Source organism: Dromaius novaehollandiae, chromosome 2 (assembly GCF_036370855.1).
Source record: "Dromaius novaehollandiae isolate bDroNov1 chromosome 2, bDroNov1.hap1, whole genome shotgun sequence".
NCBI lineage: Eukaryota > Metazoa > Chordata > Aves > Casuariiformes > Dromaiidae > Dromaius > Dromaius novaehollandiae.
In genome coordinates this window covers 100,731,761-100,756,719 of record NC_088099.1, presented here as the reverse complement: position 1 = coordinate 100,756,719, position 24,959 = coordinate 100,731,761, and the positions used below count along the sequence as shown (strand labels likewise).

Sequence of the window (24,959 nt, the reverse complement as noted above, 5' to 3'; positions counted from 1 at the left end):
ACAGCCTCTAAGTTAACCTGCAGTAACAGGCTGTGAATGCATTCTTACACAGCTATAAATGCAAGGTAGCTTACCTCTCAGTAAAAAATCTGTTGCAAGGCAGAGTAAGAAAACATTGTCCTTTCTCTGTACCTGATTACATAAAGAAGAGACTTTCAATCCCATTCAATCCTTATTATTCTTGTAGAGAAGAATATCTTGGAAGGTCTAGCAGGAAGTAACTGCTTGTAATTACTGCATATTCAAATGAAACAATTGTGTATACCGATGATATAATTCTGAACTACAAAGGACAATCGGCAGGTATGCAATTTTCACCCCATTTGTACATTGAATGTCACCTGTAAGGTAGTCAGGTATATTTCTGCACAGACCTTAAGCCTTGTTTTAGAGTAATTCTCGTTCTTGCATTCTTTTAACAATGTTGTCTTTCAATTTTGTCAGTTGATTGCTGTTATCTCTGCCTCTCCCTTGAATTGCTTATATCCTTTAGCTCGTCACAGCTACCATCATTACCATTACATTTTGCCATGAAATCCTTCTGAAAAACTAGTTTGTTATGTTATGAGAGAGCATTGGATATAATTCACCGCTTTTAGGCATCAGGTCCTGCCTGTGTTATGCACCAATGAGAACTCAGCTCAGGCTGGAAATTTGAGTGATATTCTAACCTTGCACTGATCTCTTCACTTAGCAGTGAATTTCTCTTCTTAGCTATACTTCCACAATTGCAAAAGCAAATCATAATCTAATCAGCAAGCCCCCAGCATAAAAAAAAAGGCCTCTACTTGCTGTAGGCAGAATAAAATTAATACAGCCAGAAAGACACTATGGCCAAAGCAGCATCTATTGGAAACCTATAGGAATAGCCTAAATTTCCAGCTAAAGGATGGTTTAACTTTGTTTTAAATAGAACCTAAGAGTAATCGCCCTAGAGACTTTGAGAGTCTGACTTTCAAATGCTGTTGGAGGGAGTGGATTGCCTCTAAACATTTAGAAGCAGGCGAGCTGTGAGTGACAGAGAGGTTCGAAAAGTGTTCTGTACAGCCCTGGAGAATTGCAGGGACGAATACATCCAAAAAGGCGGCAAGCAGTGACATTAAGATGTATCTTCAGTGCACACCTTAACCTGAGCAAGTCTTGTAGTTACTGAGTTTCCAGTACTGTGTCATGCAGAATGGAAAGGAGGATGGATGAAGGCTGGGCAACTGTAAGTCTTGGGCAACCCTCCAGAAGAGTTCTGGCAGAAGTGGCTGCCAGTAGACAGAGATGAATCGTTGTCCCCTGGTGGCACAACCGTCTTCAGCTAACATCATCCGGTTTCTGAACAGCACTGTTTTCCTTTGGTAGCTCTGGCTGCAGGAAGGTTGAAGCCACTTATTCCGACTTCCTCTCCAGACAGACAGTCTGTCTAGAAGGCTCTGTGCCAGGGTTCGTGCTGGCATAACCCAGACGATGTCCAGCCCCTAGTCAGTAGGATTTTGTTAGCAACACATCTGTAATACTATTAGTACTTATATTACTGCCGTGCTTTTTATGGAAGCTGTATTTGTTTGCCCCCATATTAAAAAGTAGAAACAGAAAAGGTACTTTTTCATGTAATGTAGTGAGAACTGGAAACCAACACTTGAAACCCTTTCCCTAATGTTCTGGCACATAGCACTGCTTTACCCATAAAGGTTGACACAAACAGAGAACTTGGACTAACATGTGCTTCTCCTTGTTTTGCAAATTCACCAAGTTCCTCTTTCAGAAGTGAGGTGGAACATGTACACACACTGTAAGACTAAATTGTTAGCTAACTCTCTGTTATGGAATCTGTCTCACAAGGGATAGAATGCTGAGACATTTTCCTTTTATAATCTGTTTCAGTAAATTAAATTTAATCTCTTCTTGGCCAGTTTTATGAACAAGTAATGAAAGCCTGGAAGAGTTCCGTTGTATACATCTCCCTTGGAAAGTATCTGCTTCAGTTTTTCTCTTTGTTAGGCAGGTCTGAGACCTCCATCTGAGAATAGTTTATTCCTGGGTTCAGTTAATATTCTTAAAATGTACAAAATGTGTACACATTCATTCCTGCTATCTCAGCTCTCAAATATTATCTGAGGACAGGACAGCAAATGTCTAACTGAGACCAATCAGATTTTCTCCTGATGCCTAAGTAGGAACAGGAAAATTATTTGTAGAAGACAACTTACTGAATTAGTTGTGGTTCTTTTCCTATTGCAAGACTATTCTTGATTTTATTTTTTTCCTGAGTCACGGATTGTTAAAAAGTGGATTCATTATTCAGTGTACATTTCAAGCAAACCTGTTTAACTTTGATGTTCACCTTATGTTTACATTTTGTGTTGTCGTTTCTGTAATTACTGCCACCTGTTTGCATTAATCCTACCACACCGTTTCTGTTCCTGACCAAATAAACAAAAGGTAAACAAAAATGTCTGTGTGATAGTCTTCATCATCTTATCAGCAGTTAGTTTCTTTCTAGGGCAGGGCCGTCGCAATTGGTGCAGTCAAAAGGTAACATCATGTAAGCTGGCAGTATTATTTGCCACTTTGGATCAGATCCTGACACTCCTAGCAGTGATAAGTTTTGTGATATCTTCTTTTTCTTCCATTGTTGTCATTCAAAGCAAAGACTTAGGACATACACATGTATAGATCCATCTACAAATGTGTGAAAGCACAAAGCCATCCTAACTATTCATTCCCTCCCTCTCCTACAGGAAAATTAGTTTTCAGACCACTCAGTTTACTAGTCTGGTCTCAGTGCACAGCCTTACCAGTGCGTGCTCAGTGGAGGGCCTGGGGGGGAGAGTGTCAGACTGTCATTTTCAGTTTCTGTGCAGCCTTAGATGTGCTTAAACTGATTGTGAAACTGCACCTCTAATTAATTAGGGCTTTGGACACAAGGCCTGGCAGTGAAAATGGGTATGTTTTGCGTACAAAATATGCCTGACTTGTGGCATTTCCATGCAAGTGGATGCAGACCACTTTCATGCAGTTCAGTCTGCACTAATCCTTGAACTAGGAGTGCAGGAGAATTAAGCAGAAGGCAGAGCTCCTGCTCCCACACACAGGCCCATGCAAATGTAGCTAGACTGCTTCTGGACCCAGGACAGTGAGTAGCCAAAATACTGTTGCTCTGTGTGGACTTCTCAGTTAAAGTCTCTACCAGCTAGGTGATTTGTGCAACCAAATTGCAGATTATTCCCCCCATCAAAGAAGGAGGTGATTTCTTGCAGCAAATCATAGAGGGAGGCAGAGCCTAGACATAATGGATAAGGCACTGATCATCCTTTGGGTGGGAAAGCACGCTTCCTGTCCTCACCTAAGTTTTCTTCCCTTTTCTTAATATCCATTAGTATCATGATAGCTCACTTGGAAGGGATTGGAAAGAGGGCTTCTGGACAGGGTGTTAGAATGGGCATGATGAAGTACTCACTTTGTTTTTCCATTTCTTAGGTTTTTAATCATGTAGAGCATACAAATCCAGTAAATCAAATATTTCTACTACCAGTGGTATTAAACTGCTTGCCAAGCACTGTGGGCAGTTAGCCAGAAAAATAACAAAGCTGCCTTGAAAGTATTTATCTCTGGCAATACCTTATACTCTCAGTGCTGTCTGTCTGAATCTTTCAATGTGTTTTAAACTATTAGTGAAATAAGCCTCACAAGTAATGCTATCTGTGTTTTCTAATTGGAGAAACCAAAACCCAAAGGATTTACAAATACAATTTGGAGACCTTTTTGTGTTTTGAATAATATCCAAGTCCTGGGACCCACTGTAGACAAGAGGACTATTCACAAACTATGACACTGTATAATAGGGATCTGATTGTGTGATTTACCTGTCAACATGAGGTTAATCTAGAAAGAGATCCTATGTCTCTTGATTCCTTGTTATATTCTGTAATTATGCTGCTGTTTTTTCCTCTCTTTAGAAGCCGTATTATTGAAGAGCCCAACAGTACAAATGAACACTAAGAAGAAACTCTCAGGTGTGCTAATGGATCATACACACAGAATTTGCAGAAGTGTCAAGACCGGATCCAAACAACATATTTACTGGCTTAACAATTACAAGTATGTGTGGTTTTGTATGCCTTTGGTTTTCTTTTCCTCAGAACAGTGATTAAAAAAAGAATGTGTCAAGATACAGCATACTGTAAATTGACAATAATAATTTACAAAGCTAGAATGTGAGGTCTGTATTGTGAACTGCACCATTTACAAATTCCTGATTTAAGGAACATCTATTAAAGAAGGTTGTACAGTATTGATAAAACAGTGAGAATTTTTAGATTTTAGAATTTTTAGAATTCATAGTTGGAGGCAATTGAGGCAAAACACTGCACAGATGTTCTTACTTCTGTATATTATCAGCTGTATATTGTCAGCTGCAACCACGTTTGCATCAAAAGGTATGTTTCCATAGCCTTGTGCAGACATTGTGCTGATTTCTGTAATAAATCATGCTATATTAGTGATTCCTTCTTGTGCAAGCAAGTCGATGATAAAATATTCCAAAATCGGTTATACAGAAATACCACCTTTCAATGGAAAAGGGCAGAGAAGCATTGGAATAGGGTTGTTTCAGGAGCCTGTGGAATCATGGGAAGCCTTTAAGGACAGGTTAGGCAAACCATGTTAGAACATGTTTGAAAAACCCAGCCTTTGTAACATTTGGCTTGAAAATTCTGGATCTGCTGTCACTGAGTGAAGATAGCCTGCCACGTCACAGTGAGGTGAGAAGAAGCAATTCCCTTTCTTGTAACTCCGAAGTTATCTTCCACTATTACCTCTACTATCTGCAGGCAAAAGCAGATGTTCCTGTCGTAGTTCACAGTTCAAGTCAATCATATAAAAATGCCATACAACTATGTCTTCCAAAGGTATGCTTTGCAGTGTTGAGCAAAATGACTTAGGGCAGACAAAAAGAAAAAAATAGCTTTTACCTGCAACAAGAGAGAAAACAGAAGGGATGACAGGAATTCAAAGACCTGCTAAAACAGCTTGAAAATTTCAAGAATTCAAATGGGAACCTCATAGTGGTCCGAGTTGATGATATACACTTGTGGTGGTGGCAAAAATTTCAAATTAACCAGTAAATTAAAATCAAGAGAAGAGCCAGATTTTGAATTTTATGGGATTGTGGCAGGGCTAGGGGAATCAGGGCAGACACAGAAATGATGCCAACACAGTTATGCTTCTATAGAAAAGGGAAAGAAATGCCCTAAAATAATTATCTGAAGTAGACAGTATATTGATAAAATGGACAATTAGGTTATGTCAATCAGCACTGCAAACATGTTGGGCTAATCAAGAACTGTGTAAGACTAGATAAAACTGATCTATGGCATAGAGGAATAAAAATACGTACCAATGGTCCTCACTGACAGAAAGGAACTTTTTCTTTCTTACAGCAACTGAATCTCTAGAAGTATCTGTAATGCATAGTCTTACTACAGGTAGTTTTAGTTGTCAGATAAAAAAAAACATGATAAGATCAGATAATTCTGCCATTCAGAGCTGACTGTGAAGTCCACTGAAATCAGTTTGATATTTCCATTTTATTTCAATGGATGTTAGATCAGTGTGGGGGAAGAACCTGTTTAGGAACTTACTGTGGTATTGCAAAGCACAGAAGTTCTCTGTGTGAGGCACAGTTGCCTTGGGAGGGGGGCTAGAAGGATTGAGGAAAAGCCCTGCTTTGTTCAAGTTTCATCTTCTGTCTGCTCAAGAGTTCACTGATTGAGATGCAACCAAGACATGAGGTAGAGCTCAGTTTAGGTGTTCCATGGACAACAAATACATACATGCAGGTATTGCTTTAACTGTGCAGGCTGAAGTTCAAGATACTTCAATGAAGCATACAAGCTGAGTTTTTCTGAATTGTGAATCATAAAAGAAATGCAAATATGTATTGCAGAACAAAGATCCCAGTATTTAGGATTGTATATACAAACTACATATACAAACCTATATACTGTCTGGACAATAATGTGGTTATGTGAAGGTTAAATAAAAAATAGTTTAATGAAGGAACAGATTTCTCTAACAAACTTCCAGAATTTAAAAATAGGGTATTTCAAAGCTAATTACTTGCTTGACCTTGCTAGCTAATGCCAAAGCATATAAGAAATCCCACTTGACTATCATGCATCATTTTGCTGACATGGATCTCTCATGTGCCTGGTACCTTATTTAAAAAATAATTGGGGAAAAAACTATAATAAAAGAAATAAATCTGTAGGAAGCTTTTTGCATTTTAGCAGAATGATGCTTTTGAAGTGATACTGAACAGAACAAAGGAGCAGGGATTGTTCCCCATTATTACACAATCCTTAAATCCTGGCGGAACAGTGAGATTAGTTTCATCCATGTTTTGAAAGATGCATGTTTCCTCTGGATTATTCCCAGTATTTTCTGAAGATGATTTGCACGTGTAATTGCCTGCTTTCAAACAGCCTGAAGAGGGAAATAAAAATGGTAACTCAGTTTTCAGTGTTAACATGGATAATGCTCTTAATCATAAGAAACGATTGCTTTAGAGGTGTTCACACAGAGTAAATGAATCCTGTGAAAAGAAGTAGCAGAGGTGACACTAACAATAGGCCTGACTTAAAACTGTGTGTGTCCGCGTGTGTGTGTGTGCATACACTCTTGTATGTATCCAGAAGAGGGTAGGAGAAAGTCTTACTTTTCTGAGTAGTGATCTTGTTTAAAGCAAATATGTTGCTTGCTCTTTTAAACAATTTCAGATCCCAAGTTTACGCAGTAGTTTATCTATAACATCACTTCACATATCTTTTCAGAGTAGTCAGTGCGACTTTTATACATATGTCTTGATGGGTCCAGTCTTTAAGGTTTTTTAATGCATACAAACTATCTGCTACAGTCAATGACTTTTACAGAGCGATATTTTGATACTACTAAGCTGACTTTTTTCTTTCAAATCTTTAATTAAAAAATGAGATTTTAACTGAAGAGTATAACCATTCACAGATATTAAAGAGAAATAACATCTGAATTTATCTTCTACAAAAATGAAAGAGTGACATTACAAATGTCTCACTCAAGTCATGGTAGCAGGAGGAAGATGTTACCTACAATTGCAGAAGTCTTAAATTTAAGTGTCTAGCTTGCCATGCAGAGATCTTTAATAATAAAGAGCTCCATCTACTGGCACATGAGAAAGGTCTTCTCCTGTGCACTGTCGTCTCCCCCTTACTAGAATACTTTCTATAGCCTTGGAAGCCAGTTCTGAATGTTTTTGGTGGTTTAGATCAACCTGTGAGGCTGTATTCATGCTGGGAAGAGTTGCAATATTTAGCCTATGATATCACCTCACTTCCTTCCTCTCCTACATTGCTGTCAAGGCATCTTCATCCATCATCAAGACCAGGGGCTAAGATCGCATTTCAGCCTTTTAAGAGCTGAGATTACAAGGCCACGTATCTTTGAATGACCTAATTCTGAAGCCACAACTAACTGTGACTGCCAGTTTTTCTGACTGCATAGTAACTGCTGAGCATAAATTGGTGGTCTTAAAGGCGGAGAAGTATGCAAAAATCTGTTGCTAATGTCTGAGGTATTCATTTGCTATCTGTGTTTGGTACTGTCTTGTCAGCAACTTGAATCATGGGCTAAAAAAACAGAATCTTTGAAGTGGAAAAAAGATTTCTGGGTATCCAAACTGTGCCGGGGCTATCCATTCAGTAAAAATAATTTGTCTCTAATAAATCTTCAACTGCAGTGCCAGTGGGTCAATCCGCATGGCTAACTCTAGTTAGAAAAACTTCAGTGGAAAGTTTTTTCTTCAAGATGACCAAAATATACTGTTTGGATTTTGACCATTTACTGTGACAAAAAGCTGACTTCATGATGCAAAAATGAAATATCTACTTCGAAACATGGCAATACAGGATCATCATTGTTGTTCATTTCCCTAAAAAGATGTGACTTCATAAATTATTTCATTTTGAACAATACTGCCTTTTTTAATGGAAAATGATTCGGTCAAAAGCTTTCCAATCAAATTTATCATTCAGCTTTGGAAAGTAATAATAGAAGTTCTAAATAGCATAAGTAGACATGCTCTCCTCTTTTATAGGGCAGAGAAACTAAGCTGACTCTACTTTTCCAGCTGTAAAATTAATTTTCGTCATTTGAAAAGTCATGGTTTACAAGCTTTTTGTAGTGTTTCACATTCATGCAGCTCAAAGAATCCTCCGAACCTCGAAACTACAGAGAGGGAAATGGGGAATATAAATTATGCTGGAAAGAAAGTGAGATCTCCTGGAATAAAGATTAGTCCTTGTGTAAGCTTTCAGCAGTTACCTGCAGACTTTTTCATCTGTCTGTTCTTATTTCTAATGGCAGACCTGAGCCTTAAAGACCTAATTATCACAAGCCTGTTTACCTAGTTTGCTCTTATAGGCTTAACAGAGTGCATAGTCAGGTATCTCTAAGGTTTATTAATAACAGTGATACACTATTTAAATGCAATCACATTTCAGCTTGAAGAGTGCTCATGATTGGTTTTCTCAGTCAATATTTGAATTAAGAGATGACTCAAAAGTCACTAGTGGTTTTTTTTCCTGTTTGCCAGGTGGAAGAGTGTAACTGAATGCAATTTCCATCACAACCCTCTACACTTACCATTCGGACATTTATTTCTTATTCATAATACTCTGTTAGCTGCTGAGCAAAATTCATGCCAGTGTTCTTTGCTTGCGTACACACTTCTGGGCACAAACTGGGGGAAAGCGGCCTTCTTCTAAAATGAACGCCTTGCCGTGCTTTCCCAACACTACGGTAGCGCGGTTCACTTCAGCACCGGGGGTGCGCCCCTTTCACAGACACGGACGGCAGCGCCCGTTATGTGTGCTGGGCCGCGCGGCGACCGAGCCGTTGGGCCGCGTGCCGGGACCGTTGGGTCCGCCTGCGGCCACGCGCCGGGCCGTTTCCCGCGCGAGCCGGCAGAGGGCGCGGTGCGCACGCAGCGCCGCGGCGGGAGGCGCGGCCGCCGGACGCGCAGGGGCCGGGGCGGCGGCGGGGTCCGGGGGAGCCGGCGGCCGGCGGCCGGCGTGGCGGCTTGGCGGGGGCGCGGCGCTGCTTTCTGCTCTTACTAGCGCTGTAGCCACCGAAATATAGCGCTGGAAAGGAAACTTCAGGCATCACTTGTCTTCCTGGACCGCAGGAAACCGCTCCGTATGCTCTGTTTCTGAGCTCAATAAACCTGTATCTGTCCACAAGTCTCGGAGGTTTGTGGGGTTTTGTGCTGTTTTGTTTTATTTTTTTTTCTTTTTTCCTAGGGAAATCTCTGCCCAGAACTTTTTCCTCTGGATAGAAACATTCTCCTAGTGTAACTACATTAATGGTCAATATATGCAACTTTTTTTTTTCCCCCCTGACGCTGTCCTTCAAATAGCTTCTTTTCACTAGAGGTTACTTCTGCAGGGTATTTATAGGCACCAATTATACCCCTCTTAGCTTGGCAGCCTTCATTTTGCCAAGCTAAAATAGTCAACAAGCTCTCTCAGTACCGTCTTACGCAACACACTCTCTCATCTTTCCAGAAGTCCTTTTCTGTGCCTAGCCTGGCTTTAATTCCTTCTGATCACAAGGTACCACAATAGTATGAAGTATTTCAGATGAGGTCTCACCAGGCCATTACAAAAGGGCTAGTTTTTCACTTTCATCTTGAATATTTTAAGGAAGTACCTGATAAAATACTAAGATCATGTTCTTATTTTTCTTTTTTGGCCTTATCTACAGCTCTGCCTCTTGTGATTATTGCTCTTCCTTACGATCTTTCTGGCCCTCGCTGTTGTGCCTGCCTTGTTGTCTTGGGCCTTATTCTCCCCCTAGGTCGCAGCTTCAGCAGCCACCTAAGCCATGCTCCCTCACCACTTGGCCCCCATTTGTCACTGCTGTTGCTGCATATACTGCCGTCTATAAGTGCTTATGATAATCCCCATGATAACATAGAGAAGTAATACTCTCAGGTCCTCCTTAGCAGCTGCTCCCGGATGAGCTCTTTCTGAAGACAGCATTTTGGCCATCAGTTTCCACCAGTATGAAGCTACAGATTGTAGTAGTGAATTTTCCTTGTTTCTCCTGCTTCATTCAACTTCTTCCTGCATCTTCTTCCCAGCTTTGTGCTGTCAGGAGATGTCATCATCATGCTCCACCTTTTTTTCTTGTGTCAGTATTTTTACAATAATTTCATAAATGATCCAGATAGCCTTATTTTTACATAACAAAAAAGTGTGTACCATTGAGCAGGTAATAAAAAGGCATGGGACAGGATGCAAGAGAGAAAATGCAGGGAAAATAAGAACTTTTCAAAACCTAAACAAACAGAAAAAGCAGCATTGAGAGAGAAGGTCTGTAATAAGCTGCTTGGAGAAACACTGGATGGAAAACTATGGAAAGCATGGGAAAAGGGAGGGTTGTAAGAGCTGAAAAGCAGATTGTGATGAAACACTGAGGAGACCAAGAGTAGGACTGGGTACTACACCAAGAGTCACAGTGTGGGCTGTGGCAGACCAGCAGGGAGGGAAGAAAGGAGCAATGAATGTTAGTGGAACCACTGTGGGATCCAGTGAAGAGAAGGAAAAGAACTTGAGAAAATGAGGAAACCTAAGAATAGAGGTAGATGTCAAAAAGGAGGAATGACGGGACTGCAGAGAAGTGGAATAAATGAGAAGCCCCTTGTGAGATGAGTCTTTGTCCCTTTATTGCTTCTGCACTGTGAACAGAGCTTCTTTAAGTGCTTCAGCTATCTTTGATCAGAAAATGATCAATTAATTGAGATTAGGATGTTGCCTACCTGAACTTTGACAACCTCTCTGGTGGATTTTCAGCAGAATCTGGGCTGTGCTCTCAGTGGCTTGCTCTGGGGAGGAAAGCCAGTTCTAGAGAGGTGGCTCTGACACCTCTAGAGAGGTGTCTCTACAGAGATGTGTCTGGACACCTGCAGTCCCTGCTCTGTCACAGAATAATCAGCCCTACCCCAGGCCTACCTGGGTAGGCCTAAAAGATTTCCAAAGTCTCTGTCTCCAGGGAGAGAGCAATTCGTGCAACCTCAAAGCACAGGCACCAGCAGATATTATAAACGTCTGGGAACTAGAGCATTATTCCTCACAGCAATATTCAACTGCCCTCTAGGTGAATGAGTGCTTTGTACCTCTGTCATAAAACATAAGTTTTGTGGAGTGTGTTTTAACAAGCTCTGGACATAAGTGATCCAAAGCCAGTATTCCCAATGCATCCTTCCTTGGATGGAATACAAAAATCATCAGTGTGTGAAGGCTGAAAAGTCACTGGGCACAAGTGAGGCATTATATACAGAGGTATACGCATGCTTGCATACATGTCTCTCGTCTAATTGATTGTCTTTCTGACATCTGACAGTAAATTCCAATAGGGTTTATAAATTAAAATGTTCAAAAAATGTCACTTTTCCTTTTATCTCAGAGTTCCTCTGATTAGTGTTGCAGTGTCCTGTGAGGCATCCTTGTTCATGAAGCAATGATCTACAATACAGTCAGATTTAGGGTTTGTTTTAAAGTGCACTGAGAAATTTTTGCTTTCTTAAAGTTCACCATGCAGAAGTTAAAAAGAATTAACCAAAATAACTGTTTCTAAACTCCCCATTGTATGTTTTGCATTGCAACATAAATGGCATGCTATTTTTTCTGAGAGTATGGAATAATTCTGCTTTGAGAATAAATCACTGTTGTGTAATGAAGGAGACTGTTGTCTGTAGAACCCCTGCCTGAATTATACAACTGTAAGTTGCTGCAATAATGGAACAGTAGGAAGAGGAAGAACCTTATTCGATCATGGCAGTGGGACCCAGTCTGGCAGTTGGATTCTTTCTCTGTTCCAGTGATATAGTGCTTAAATCAGTCACACCCAGAGACTTTTAGGGAGTCACTAATTGTGTGTTTCTCAATGCCTGACTTGATAACCATTTGCAGAAATGCCAAGCACTGTCTGCTGCATAGACAAAAGTCTATGGAAGCTGTCCTCTGAACTAAACAGCATACAGTAGTATAGCTGAAAAATCACATCATTTGTATCAAACAGGATATTAGTAGATTTGTCTGTCATGGCTCTTCATCTATAAATTGCGAATTATTTTACCTCCCCAACCCCTTGCATCTCAAGATATGCTGACATAAAATAACTTTTATGAAGTACTATTGCAAGCACTGTTAAAAAAAGACCACTGAGAAAATGTGTGCAGTAAATATTGCCTAGGGCCATATATTTAAGAATATGGAAAAGAATTACTGTCCTTTAAATCAACAAGCACTGTCAATCCTCTGCTGTGAAAGAGGCAGTGTTTAACTAAAGATTACATTTTTTTTTTTATTATGTGTGCATAAAGCAAAAGAACTAGGACTAAAGTACGGCTACAGAATCAGAATTCACTCAAGCCTTCTTGTACTTTCTAACTTTTGAGGGGTTTAATCTACAATAGCATTGGCTGTGTATCTCTTAAGTTCAAAAGAGCAGACAGAATGTTGTGCGACATTGCCTGCATGTTGCCTCAGGACGATCAGCACCTCTGCCACACACGCTGCTGTCACTTCAGCTCAGACAGCTCCAGGCTTCCCAAGCAAAATGCTCCCCCCACGTAGTTGCAGTGCTGGCAGAGCCGATGCTTGTGAGGGCAAGAGGGGCTGGAAGGAAGCAGCGGGTGTGGAGGGAGAAGCCTGGAAGATCTCTTGGATGATTCGAGTAGTTTCTCGAATAATTATCCTAGCACCCTACAGGAAATGTATCATTGGGGCAGTCTGCCACGCTAAGCAACCAAGCACCCAACCTCAACCATGACACCATGTTACAGCTAATTTAACTGTTAATATGGATAAGGATGAAAGGGATTGCGGGGGGGGGGGGTATAGAAGAGAAATATTAAGATTTGGGAATGTGGGTTCCACACTGAGACAGGGTGCTCAGCCTCTCCTGAGACTCCTCTCCTTGCTTTCTTGTCGCTTTTTGCCTCGATCTGCCCCTGCCCCGTCCCTCCTCCGCGGCTCGTTGGCAGTGTCCTTGTCATCAACTGGCCATGTTCGCCTTCTTCCCACAGCTGAGGAGTGGAGCTGGAGGAGCCTGAGCCCCCTAGGCGAGAGCCATGGAAAGGCTAAAACTTGTATTCTGGAGTTTTGTGTTTCGGTACTGCATTCTGTTCCCCCAAACAGTAACGGTAACGGCATGCAGGGTCCTGGTCAGCCCCAGGAAGCAGGTGAGCGCGGCCAGCGGCGACACAACGGGGGCCAGCGCGGCCGCAACGGCAATAACGCCCCGGGCGGCGAGGGGGCAGTGCCACGGGCACGTGGGGTGAGCCCGTCCCTATGGCGAGGGCCAATCAGAGAGAGGTGCGCGGCTCGTGCGCTACCTAACGGTCCCTGGGACCCTGCCCCTTCCACACCCAAAGGAGTCGCGGCTCCCACCCTCCTCGCCGCCTCGCTCTGCGCGTGCGCGGGGCCGTCAGCGCTGGCCCGCGCGACCTCCATTCCCCTCCCTCTCTCCCCCCCTCCCTCCCCTACGGCAGCAGCTGGTGCTTCGCGCCGGGAGCCGCGGGCGGCACGCGCCGCCCTGTTACACGCGCGGCTCCCCCCACCCCCCGCTCGGGCGCGCGCGCGGGGCGGACGCGCCATAGAGCTGCCCGCGCGCGTGTGAGCGCCGCAGCTGCCCCGCCCCTCCCCAGGTGATGCCGGTGACCGGGGCGGCGATGCCGTTACTGAGGCGGCGGCGGTGGCCGTTACTGCGGAGGAAGGAGGTGATGGGGTCCGCGCGGGCCTTGCCGCCGGCCCCCGCCGCCGGCTCGCACCTCGGGACCGCCTGGCCCTGCCCCTGAGCCGCGGGGAAGCGCCGGTGGCCGGCCCAACCGCCCGGCTCCCCCCGGCCGCCATCGCCCCCTCTGCCCCCGTCGCTGTCCTCGATGTCTCCCCCGCCGCGCCGAGGTCCCTTCGCCGCCTTCCCGCCCTCTTCCTCCTCCTCGCCGCCGCTGACCGCCCGCCCCGCAGCCCGGCGGCGAGAGGCCACCGGCCTCGCCGTGCTCAGGGCGCCGCTGCTGTTCGCGCCCCCCGGCTGAGGACCGGTGGAGAAGCGGTCGCCGGGCCCCCCGCTAAGATGAAGGTGGAAACGGGAGACAGCTCCATGATAAACCTGTCGGTGCAGCAAGTGCTGAGTCTGTGGGCGCACGGCACCGTCCTGCGCAACCTCACCGGTAACTGGGCGGCGGCCGGGAGGCCGGGGAGGCGGCGGGGGGTGGCTCGGCGGCGGAGGTGCAGGAAGGGGTGTGTGTGCGTGTGTATGTGTGGGGGTCTGTGCATGACACACGTGTGAGGGCGGCACGCGTGAGGGTGCAGAGGTGTGTGGGTATATGTGTGCATGTGCGCTTCTGTATGTAGGTATGCAAGTGACACACACGGTGTGCGTGCCTAGGGGGCTGTTGTGTGGCTGGAGAACGAGCCGTATGTGTGCACAATGGAGGGCATGTGTGCAGGACCGGTGTGCAGGGGGGAGGCTGGTCTGTTGCAGCTATGTAGGGAGGGCCAGCGTTTGTGTTCCCGAGACTTAGTGTGTATGCATATGTGGGGAGGGTTCCGGTGTGCTTGGATACGTGCTTGCTTGTAAGTGTGTGTAATAAGTGTGCAGAGGGCTTGGGTGCAAGAGTGTCGTGTCCGGAGAAAGTAGAGTGGTCACTCTGTGTGACATATGTTGGGAGGGATGATGTTCGTGCCTAAGATCTGGTAACTTTGCATGAGTAAAGGAGTTGAGGGTGTAAACGTGCTCACACACTTCTGTATGTATGCATGTAATAAAAGGCTAATGGTGAAGGGTGTGCGTGTATATGCGGGAGCTGATCGATACCTGTGTGTGACCAGAGTGCTATAGAAAGCGTGTGTAAATGTATAGATCTGTATGGAAGGCTGGAGTGTGCTTGGGGGAGTGTTTTCATGGATATGCATTCATTGGCATTTGAGAGAAAGTCATAAAAAATCAGAGAGACGAGATGTGCGTGAGAAGCAGGGACTCTAACTTACTGTTTTCACCCTGAGCATGCTCCTAGACAATCAGGACTGTGGGTGTCAGTGGGGTGGCAGATGTTTCCTGACAAACGGGCGTAGCTTGAAGAGTGGGGGATTCCTAAAGACTGAGCTGTGCTGGGAAAGTTCTGTGAACCAAAGCTGCAAAGGGAACGGTAGAGGCAGGTCTTCCTTCTCTGCTAAGAGAAGGAAGCTTTGGCAAAAATAGGTTTCCTGCTGCTCTGTGCCTCACGATTAAAAAGGGTATGGACCTACGGAGCACTGTGAGAGTATTTCAAAAGGCATGTGGCGGAGGGTGTACCTCTTGGTTGCCTATTCTGCCCAGGTTTAAATAAAAGCACAAGTTTCTAGTTCTGGACTAGTAATGAGTCGATATTAATGGAGGTGTTACTGGGTAAATTTTTTTTCTACTGTGTATGGGGGTATACTAGGTAATGACAAATTTAATAGAAAATGTTGAGTAAAAGGGATATGTGTTTCTGAGATTTATGAAAAAGTACTATGTCATCTACTTGACTGCCTATATTAATGATAAATAGTTAAAAATATAAACATATCAAAGGTGGAAGAAGTAGAATGGAAACGGAGGAGCTAAAGTTGAATATGTAGCAAATACAAACTGTGTTGGGTTTTATTTTGGCACATCTTGTTATTTTAACTTCTAGGAGACTTTTTAATGTTAAAAACATAAAAAATCTGTACAATCTTTTTTTTTATTTGATCAATAAACTTTTCTTGTATATCTGATTAAATTTCTTAAGTACTAGCATGGCTCATTTTCTGAATAATTATTCTTGCATGCTTCTGTAAAAATGCAAGATATACCCCTAAAGGAAAAGACTAACAATGGATTTAACTCTTCTTTGTGACAGACATCCTCTATAAAGTTTTTCTTTCTTAGAGCATTATGCAAAGTAGGTGTTTCTATGGGATTAAATGCTAAGAGTTAAGTAAGAAAAACAGTGTGTTTCCTGCTGGTTTTGCAATATGATGAAGAGTTGCATAAGGTTTTTTAATGCTGGAGGGGTTGGCTTTTTTTTCACTTTAAAGAACAGGAGACATCGTCATCCATTGTAATGTTGTTGGAGATTACATTAGTGTCATTTGCAGATGCCCTATAGTTTCTGAATCAATACTTGAATGCAGATTGTCCTTACAGCCATGATCTGTTGTGCTGAATGTTTTTGTGGACTGTCAAAAAATAAAACAAAACAAAACAAAAAAACCCCAACAACTTCCACTGGGTGAAAATCTTTTGTATACAACATTATTGATTATATCTCAGGAGACTGTTTTTAATGTAGTACTTGACATTAATGAATAATTGTTATGAAACTTATTTTATGTAAACCCCTCCCAAAGTACTTACCAAATGTAGAAGTAAAGTAAATTCCTGTTCACAGACAGAAATTCTAGTTTTCCATGATGAGAGAGAAGATGTGTGAATGAATTAGTTGTCTTGTTAGATGTGAAAGGGAATGAATCAAGTAATCTATGTAACGTATAAGAAACTTTTTCAGGGTATCATTAAATGACATTCATAAAACTGCAATATTCCATGAGTTCTTTAAAACTACTTCATGTTTATTTTTGGACTTAATTATGCTTTTGACTTAGGTCTCAAGTTGCACAAGTAAAAATTTATCTTCCTGAGATAAACAATGTGGATTATGTTTGTACCAAGCTGTAAAATTTTATCAGCAAAATCATATTCTTCTTAAAAATATTTTTCCCCAAAATTTTCAACTGGGAGCTGAGCTAAACTCCAGGTGAAACCAGAAAGTATTTTGAGCCTTAATTGTTTTATTTCTGTTCTTTCTCTTAATGAGAAGCCAAACCATTATTTTTATACCATGAACCTGATTCGGGTTCAACAAAAAAAAAAAAGAAAATAAAAAATCCCATCTGTCATTTAGTTTAACACATTGTCTGTAGTCTTGCGTGGTACTTTGGGAAATTTCATTCTTGCCGCATGCACATTTCCCCCTGTGACAGCTAAGGCTTGAAGCACTGCTCTTTGTAGCTGAACCTAGGAGGCAACCTGGGAGGGAGAGGAGCATTGTTGCAGAAGATGAAGGTAAGGATGTAGTAAACATGGCAGAGGAGGCTCTTATGTCACCCAATTTTATCTCCTCCAGCAAATCTCAACAACACCCACTTCATATGGCCTGGTTGTGTTTTAGTATTAGTGATAGGTCAGGCTTTAGGGAACAAGTTTGATAATAGCTGAATCTGAACCAAAAATACATTCGAGTTTGCACATGCAGTTAAAAAAATGTTTAAAGGCTACTTCCGTATCGGAGAGGTTTGCAATATTTCTAGTCTTCATGTAATCACTGTAGAACTTTGTGTATGTCTAGTTATTGCATGTTCCAAAGGTTTAAGCTTCTGATCTGGGTGGGTTTTGCATTAACCATTGGGGGGAGGAGGAGTTGAGGACTGTCTCTTCTAAGTGCCTCTGCAATTCTTAAGAGGAGGAGAAAAAACAAACAAAAAAAACTTGTATTGTACTGTGTGACTTTTAAAGTCAGTCTTCCTCCTGCCCCATTGGTGTCCTAAGGTGTTGAGCTCAAGACTCTGTAACTGTTTACATATACTTAAAAATAAGTATCTTTGATTTAAAAGTGCTGGACAGTAATAAATTTTGAATTTGATGAAAGAGAAAATCTATAAGAGATTATAGGCATCACACACAAGATGCTCCATGTCTGTTATATTTTTTTCTTGAGCTCCATCATGCAATTATTTGTTCCCTGATTGTGAAGATTGTGTCTTTATCCCCTGTCATGCAACTTGAGGGGACTAGTCTGTAATTTTTGACTTAAGTGCCCTCCATTAAGTGCTTCTTTTCCAGTTAACACAGCAAAAATGCCAGCATCTCCAAGCAACAGACTATTTGACTGTATGGTCTTGATAACTTCCGAAGTACCAGCTAATGCAGTAATTAAGGAAAGAATCCAGTGATGAAAAAATACTGTAATGTATAAAGAACTGAGATAAGCTTGCACGTGTAGTATCCTTGCATTTCTTAGTCTGAGTGCTTGAGTTTAAGAAGTTATATAACATTATTTCTGTAGATTTATAAATTTCGACATGTGTTGCCTTGTTGACTGTAACGTATATCTTTAGATTTACAGCACAGACCCTTTTAATGCTAAAGCTAATGGTGGTAGGCTGGCTACATAGATTAGAATCTGAAGAGAGAGTTTGAGTAATCAGTTGGTCTTGGATTGTGAAATGTTGCAGGCAATCGTTCATTTGACAAAACTTGCTGAGAGCTAGAGGAAGAAAATAATGTTGCAAGTGAAGGACTAGGCAAGTACTGCATAGTTACTGTAACTGGGTGAGAGACAATAGGACAGCATGTTCAGATATATGTATTTATAACTGTTGTAAATACTAGTATTTACGCAGTTACTGTGTTGACTCTGTGCTTATTTACCTGAGGTAAAGCTATTAATGTAGTACAACTTCAAATTCTATAAGTTGAACCACAAGGGATATGAATGTTATTCTAAACTTTAGCATCCTTTAAGAATTCTGTAATGTTAAAAAAAAAAAAAAAATCTGAACTTTAACATTGAGGTTGTGTATGCCTTCAGAGACATATGATATGTATAAATAATTAGATTAACAGAGAAGTACTCCAAATCTGGAATGACAAGGCATGAATTGCAAAGTATTTGAGCCAAGCAACTATTCTAGAAGTAAAAACCGCACCCAAGTAAAGCTGGTGGAAAGGAACATAAACCGAAGACAAAATTCAAAATGGTAGTTAAGTGCTTAGGATTTTAAATAGATGTAAAAATAGTTCTCAATTGTCCTTATGAGAACAGCTGTGGCTTCTACACAATAGATTGTATGCCACCGTCCTTGTAAGCTAGTGAGTACCTGGATCTCTTCTGCTTCCTAGTTGGTGTATTCCTTTGGAAACTGCTGAATCTTGGTATGAATGAGTTGCATTTTGGCTACTTAAAGTAATTTGAATATGTTAAATGTAAACTCTGAAACCTTTCTAAGGGTAGACCAAAGAGGCAGGAAGTTTCTTTAAAAGTTTTATTTTATTCCTGTTTCTTTAGGGCAGCTCTGAAAGGAACTGACTAGATAAACTGAGGCTAGCTTTGTATTTGCAACTCTTTGCCATAGCTAAATCATTATTATCATTCCAGCAAAATACTCCTTACATGCAGCTCATATCAGAAGAGCAAGGTAATTAATGTAGCTACACAAATACTGAGTTATTTTGACAGAATGCTTTGTTTATCAGAGGTAGCAGTGATGCTCACGTAGCTAAGTTCATACCTCTTAAAACATAGAATAATTGTACCATTATTTTCTTAAATTACTTCAATCCCACTTCTTCAGGATTATATGTATTACAAATCTGTTATTTCTGAACAAGCAAGGCCTTGACCCTTGCTGCCCTGAGGCCCATGTTCTGCTCCTCTGTTCTCTGTTAGCATCTCTGAGTATTATCCCCAATACGTGCTTTTCTTCCTTCAGTGTTACTCTAGCACACTTTTTCTTAAGGCCATCTCTCTTCATACTTCTGGAGTTAGATGATGCTGAATTTTATAGACCTTCAAACTTTCACTCAGAAATACTCATGCGTCAAGTTCTCTGCCCTCAATCTGTTGGAATGACTAAGTTGCCCTCTAGGTTTATGGAGCTGGAAGCCTCCTCCAGTTTGTTTAAAAGGTTGGCTGTACCGCTTGCCATCTCCATCCAGATTGACGGTTTACTCAGGTTCATAGATGGTTCATTGCTGGTCTTACTCATGAGCAGAGGTAAATAAAGTGAGCTTGTGGATCTACCAAGCATAAAAAGGATAAATAAAGGAGGATAAGAAAGTACAACTCTTACACTCTTTTCTATGGAAGATGCTGGAGAGAGATTTATTTGTCCTGTTTCAGCTGCTTGCAATGAGGCAGTGTTTTAGCAAAGTTGATGATAGCCATTCAAAAATCTAAAGAAATTTTTGAATTCAGATGAGTTGCTAAATAAATATGTAGTCTCTTGCTAAACATGTAGCCTGTAGCTGAAGAGTAGAAAACACTTACTAATATAAGTAGTTGATATGATTCTATGAATTAAAAATACGTTGGTTTTTTTAACAGCTACTTCAATATGACAAAGATGACTGTGATGAAAAGTTCATTTGATCGTTTAGGATCATTACTGGCTCCTATTTTGTAGTGTTTAAGTTCTATGGAAAGCGTGTTCCTGTGTTTTATTATTGAGTCCCTCACTGGAAAAAGCTAATTTCACAATAGAAAGGTATGATTTAATTCAATGGTTAGAAACCTTTGTGTGATTGAATTTCCAATTTCTGTAATATCAGATTTTAAAATGCTATTGTCATGTCAAGATTAGGTAAGGTATAATCCTGGAATATTTGCTGAGTTCTGTGATTATTCTTTTTTTATTTTGCATCATAATATAAATTATTATTCTATATGATTTTATTTTCTAAATCTAGATCACACTAATTTGAAATGCTTTGCAGTTGTAAGCTAAAAACTATATACACAGAATTAAGCTATTAATTGTGGCTCCTGTATAATTTTTTTGTAGAACTGCTGTATGTAAACAATCCAAATATTAAAAAACAAGGCTTTTATTCCATTAGCACTAAGTAGTCTTACTCAGTGAACATACCACTATATTGACTGAATCTTCTCTCACAGTCTATTCCTTTCTGATACTGATCATTCAAAAGAGAAAAGCCCAATAATCAATCTCTAGTAAATTAAAAAGTATTTTTGCACTGAGGGATATGCTAGAATAATTCCAACATGATGAAGCAGCAAAATTGTACTTTGTTTTCTGTTCAGGGAAACTTTTATCTTTCATTGCTTCTGAAAACTAGTTCTTGTTGCAGCAGATGAAAACCTTTAAAAAGCATGTATGTGAGGGAAGGCAAAAAAAAGCCCTGCTAGTCTCTCTGCTTGTAATCCTGTCAAGTAATTTTTTAGGGAAAAGCTTTTCAGCTACTTTCGTTCAACAAACTTGGACACACAAGTTTGTGCAGAGTGGATAGGAGACATTCTAGATTTCCATGTTAGAGTGTGTTTCTCTAATTTTTGTTCTTCTAGGTTATCCACATGGTGAAGTGGTCATAGTCTTTGTGATCTTTCTTATCACCACTGTGGCCCAAGCAGTTTAGACTTGAAAATCTGTTCAGCCCGTTGCTGAACTACAATCTACTCAATCCATAACTAAAATTTATGAGATGTCTAGTAACAGTGTACCCAGTGCTCACGGAAATGATCCCCTGTGAGACATGAAATTAGTTTTTGTGGTTCTGATAGAACAATGTTTTGATCTGTTGGGAATCTGCTTTTTATGACGTCTTTCAATGAAAGGGTCTGTCTTGGTAGCTCTTTTAATGTTTGCTAGAAGAGACCCAGCAGCTTGTGCTAGATTATCCATGGTGTTCCTTTCTGACATGGTTTTCCCGACCAAAGACATCCATTTCCTGACTCTGTTTTACTTTTGCCAGGAAATAAACCTTTTTCTATCCCCTCAGGCTTATTTACGTATGGCCAAATTGTCTTTACATGCTTCAGGTGCTAGAAGGGCTGCGGGTTCTGTACACACAGAGCCTTTGCTTCTCCTTGCCCATTTCTTTTTTATTAGAAAAGAAACAATGAGGGCACCATATCTTTGCTAATAACATAAAAGGCCTGTTAGGAGACTGCAAGAGTGGTTCCCCTCTGATACTATTCGTGAAGATGGTATGCAAGATCAACAATCAGCCTTCCTGTAGAGAGTTTTTGTGCGAGGCATGTATAGAGTGACTACTTAGTGCTCTTGTCACTATCACACTAGCTTCCAAGAGTGATGAGGCATTCAGTAGAGTAGTCCTGTAGTCCTTATCCTCTTGCAAAGATTTTGAGACCCAACTTGGGGCCAAGGAGGAAGGAATGGAGTAACCTTCAATATATGTGTCCTTCTACCCAAGCACTCAAAGAGAAGTTAGTCTTCAACTACAGCTATTAATATTACCTGTGAGTATATTGACCACCCACCTTCCTTCCCTCTCCCCTCAGAGATTTTTTCTGTTTTGTTTAGAGAAATTGTAAAACCTATGATACAGTTTTCCTTTTATGCCTGTGTGAAGGGGGAAGGATAAGTCTACTCTCAAAGTACTGCTAAACCAAAAGCTTAAACTTTTTTTTGTGTGTTGTGAGTATACATATCATGAATGTTGGATCATATGAACGTTGGGCTCAAAGGACTACAGTTCTCTTAGCGTTTTGGTTGATCTGCTGTGTGTAACTTATTGTTACTAATTGGGTCATGTTTCTGCTCCAATGACTGATATATGTCAAGCTACAATAATACAGACTCACCTGATAAACATGAAGTATCCTGCTGTTGTAAGGAAGCAGCATGATTTTTTTGAGGGGGAACTATTGCAGAAACTCTGAATTTATAATAGTTTCATGGATTATGTCAATCAGGAAAATGCAGCCCAATCTCCTGAATCCTATGTTGATACTTAATGATCATCACCATAGTTCATCAAAAAAAAAAAAAAAAAAAAAAAAAAGTGGCTAGATTTAGTTTTTCAATTTTGCTTTTGTGGCATTTTCTCGCCCTTCTGAGTTATACAAAATATTCTTAGAAAATTACCATTGCGTGAGAAAGATTCTTTAGTTCTTACATAGATTCATTGATGCTTCCTAGTCTTTTCTTTCAGAGTAATGAGCATCTCTGTGGCATGCTTCAGAGAAACACATGTTGTATTCCATGCATTCTCATCTTCTTTTGTCCTAGCTTAGGTAGTCACTACTATTTAAATTACTATCTTTAGAATTCTGTGCTAAGCAATTAGAAGCTAGACAGAAGCAATTAGAAGCAGCTAGACATATTGAAGTTTCTCATTAAAATATAGTGTTTTTATTAACTTTTATTTTTTTATTAACAAGTGTTTTTATTAGTTTTCCTTGGAAGCTAATTTGATACAGCACTCCATTACAGCTCCTGGGTAGATAAGCTGAAGTCTTTAATCTCAGTTTTTCCATTTGAGGTTAGCTATTGCCATCTCTTCTTGTAAAAGAAAATTATTTACTCGTTCCTCATTAAATATCTCTGTTTCAGCTGATATTTCATTCTGCAGCAGTTGTTAATTGCACTTTCTAAGATACTGTATCACTGTTTAAAGAAACTGTTCTTGGACTTATTAATTCAGATGTATTCTTACAAAAATTGTGACAGAAATTTTTTTGATTAGAACAGTTATTTATGATAGACCTCTAAAAGGAGAAAGTGTCTTGTGCATGTTCTGGTATATTCACATGGATTCCTTTTTAAGACTGAAAACAGTATTGCTTTTCTTTTTACTTTTACTGTTGATTATATGCAATATTTCTAAATCTCTTGCTTTATGGTTATCTCTTCAGAAATATTAACCCCTTTATTTGACTGCTTTCTTTCAGAGATGTGGTACTGGGTTTTCCTGTGGGCTCTCTTCTCCTCTCTCTTTGTCCATGGTGCTGTGGGAGTATTAATGTTTGTGATGCTGCAGAGACATAGGCAGGGGAGGCTGATCTCTGTCATTATGGTCAGCATTGGATTTCTGGGTTCTGTAACTGGAGCAATGATAACCAGTAAGTCTTTCTTTTTCACCTATTTTACAGCTATTAAAATTGTAGTTGTTTGGTAATTGTTTAAGAAAAATTCTTAGTCATGTAGCAGTCCTTCTGAAAATGCCATCTGAGTTGCTCTTCCTATTGTGTAAAGATAAATCTACTACAGAACTGTCAGAGGAGCAGAGAAGTCCTCCTGTTCTTTCATTTTGGAAACATTTAGCTACTTAAAAGCTACTGCCCTACTATATTTGCTACAGATGTTTTGCCAGAGGTGTTTGATCAAAACCACCTCTTCAGTACCTCTAAACTGCACCCAGATAGGATGTTGCTCTTTTAAAAGAAGTGAAGATGCAAACTACATACTGATTTACATCAAAAAACTTAGTGTTTTTTAATTATTTTTAACAAATGGGTATGTAACAATCTGAACTACGCATATGAGTCAGCAAGAGAACAGACCAAGTAGTTTTATAGTTAGCTCATGGATTTGAAAGAACTTTCCTCTCTTGTGTGGTCATAATGGTACCTTACAGTTTATTTGGGGTAGGGAAAAAAGAGAAAGGAATGCCATTAGACTTTTCCTGATGAATTTAGGCTGCACTGTTGTCTCAGGTACAATGTTCTGTTGCAATTTTGTCTTAAAGTTTCTCATGGTGTTAGTCTACTCCATATCACTCAAGATAGATTTTATTTCTTGACATTGTATCCACAGATAAGATGCTACTGCATTTTTCTGTTAAAGCAGTATGCTGAAAGATGGGTTAATATGAGGTCCATAGAGCTATAGTTAAAATCTATAGTCATCATTAAAACATTGAAGAAAGCAGAAATATTTTGATAGTGGTTAACTAAATGCAGAAACATTACACCTCACCAAATGTACTCTGCAAATGATGTTGCCAAGCACATTTTGAAGGAAATGCTGCACAGTTGTTTCCATGTACAGATATTGGTATCAGATGCTGTTTTTGCACATTTCCAAATAAATTGTTGTTTGTGTTTGTACTGGAATATATGTCAGTTTAAGATCAGTAAGTCACTTTATGCAGTCTTTGGCTTTATCATATCACTTTAGTCATAGTCACTTTGATCTAACTTATAAATGGACTACAGTAGCTTTTCCAAGCAGCCAGGAGCACTGTGAGCTTTCTGTTGAAAAACAATAAATAGTGAATATTACTTTCATAGGAAAGAAGCTTGCACTTTGAATAGGGCCTATAGTAACCTTAACAGTAGTTTCCACCCAAAAGTTTTCAATATTGTTGACAAAAATAGTCCAACT

The 24,959-nt window shown here is 40.5% G+C and overlaps 1 protein-coding gene across 12 annotated transcripts in view; it reads left to right on the top strand.

The window, feature by feature from the left end:
• The first annotated feature begins 13,718 nt into the window (after positions 1 to 13,718).
• Positions 13,719 to 24,959, top strand: part of TMEM170B (transmembrane protein 170B) — a 72,807-nt gene continuing 61,566 nt past the window's right edge. For 11 of the 12 annotated variants that reach the window (XR_010387835.1, XR_010387833.1, XR_010387834.1 and 8 more), the window contains exon 1: positions 14,121 to 14,257. Coding sequence is in view for 1 of the 12 variants with exons in the window: in XM_026104787.2 (XP_025960572.1) it covers positions 14,161 to 14,257; positions 23,525 to 23,695 (268 nt within the window). In the remaining 11 variants the exon portion in view is untranslated. Of the gene's footprint in view, positions 14,258 to 23,524; positions 23,696 to 24,959 lie in introns of all 12 variants that reach the window. The other variant, XM_026104787.2, reaches the window with a different exon arrangement.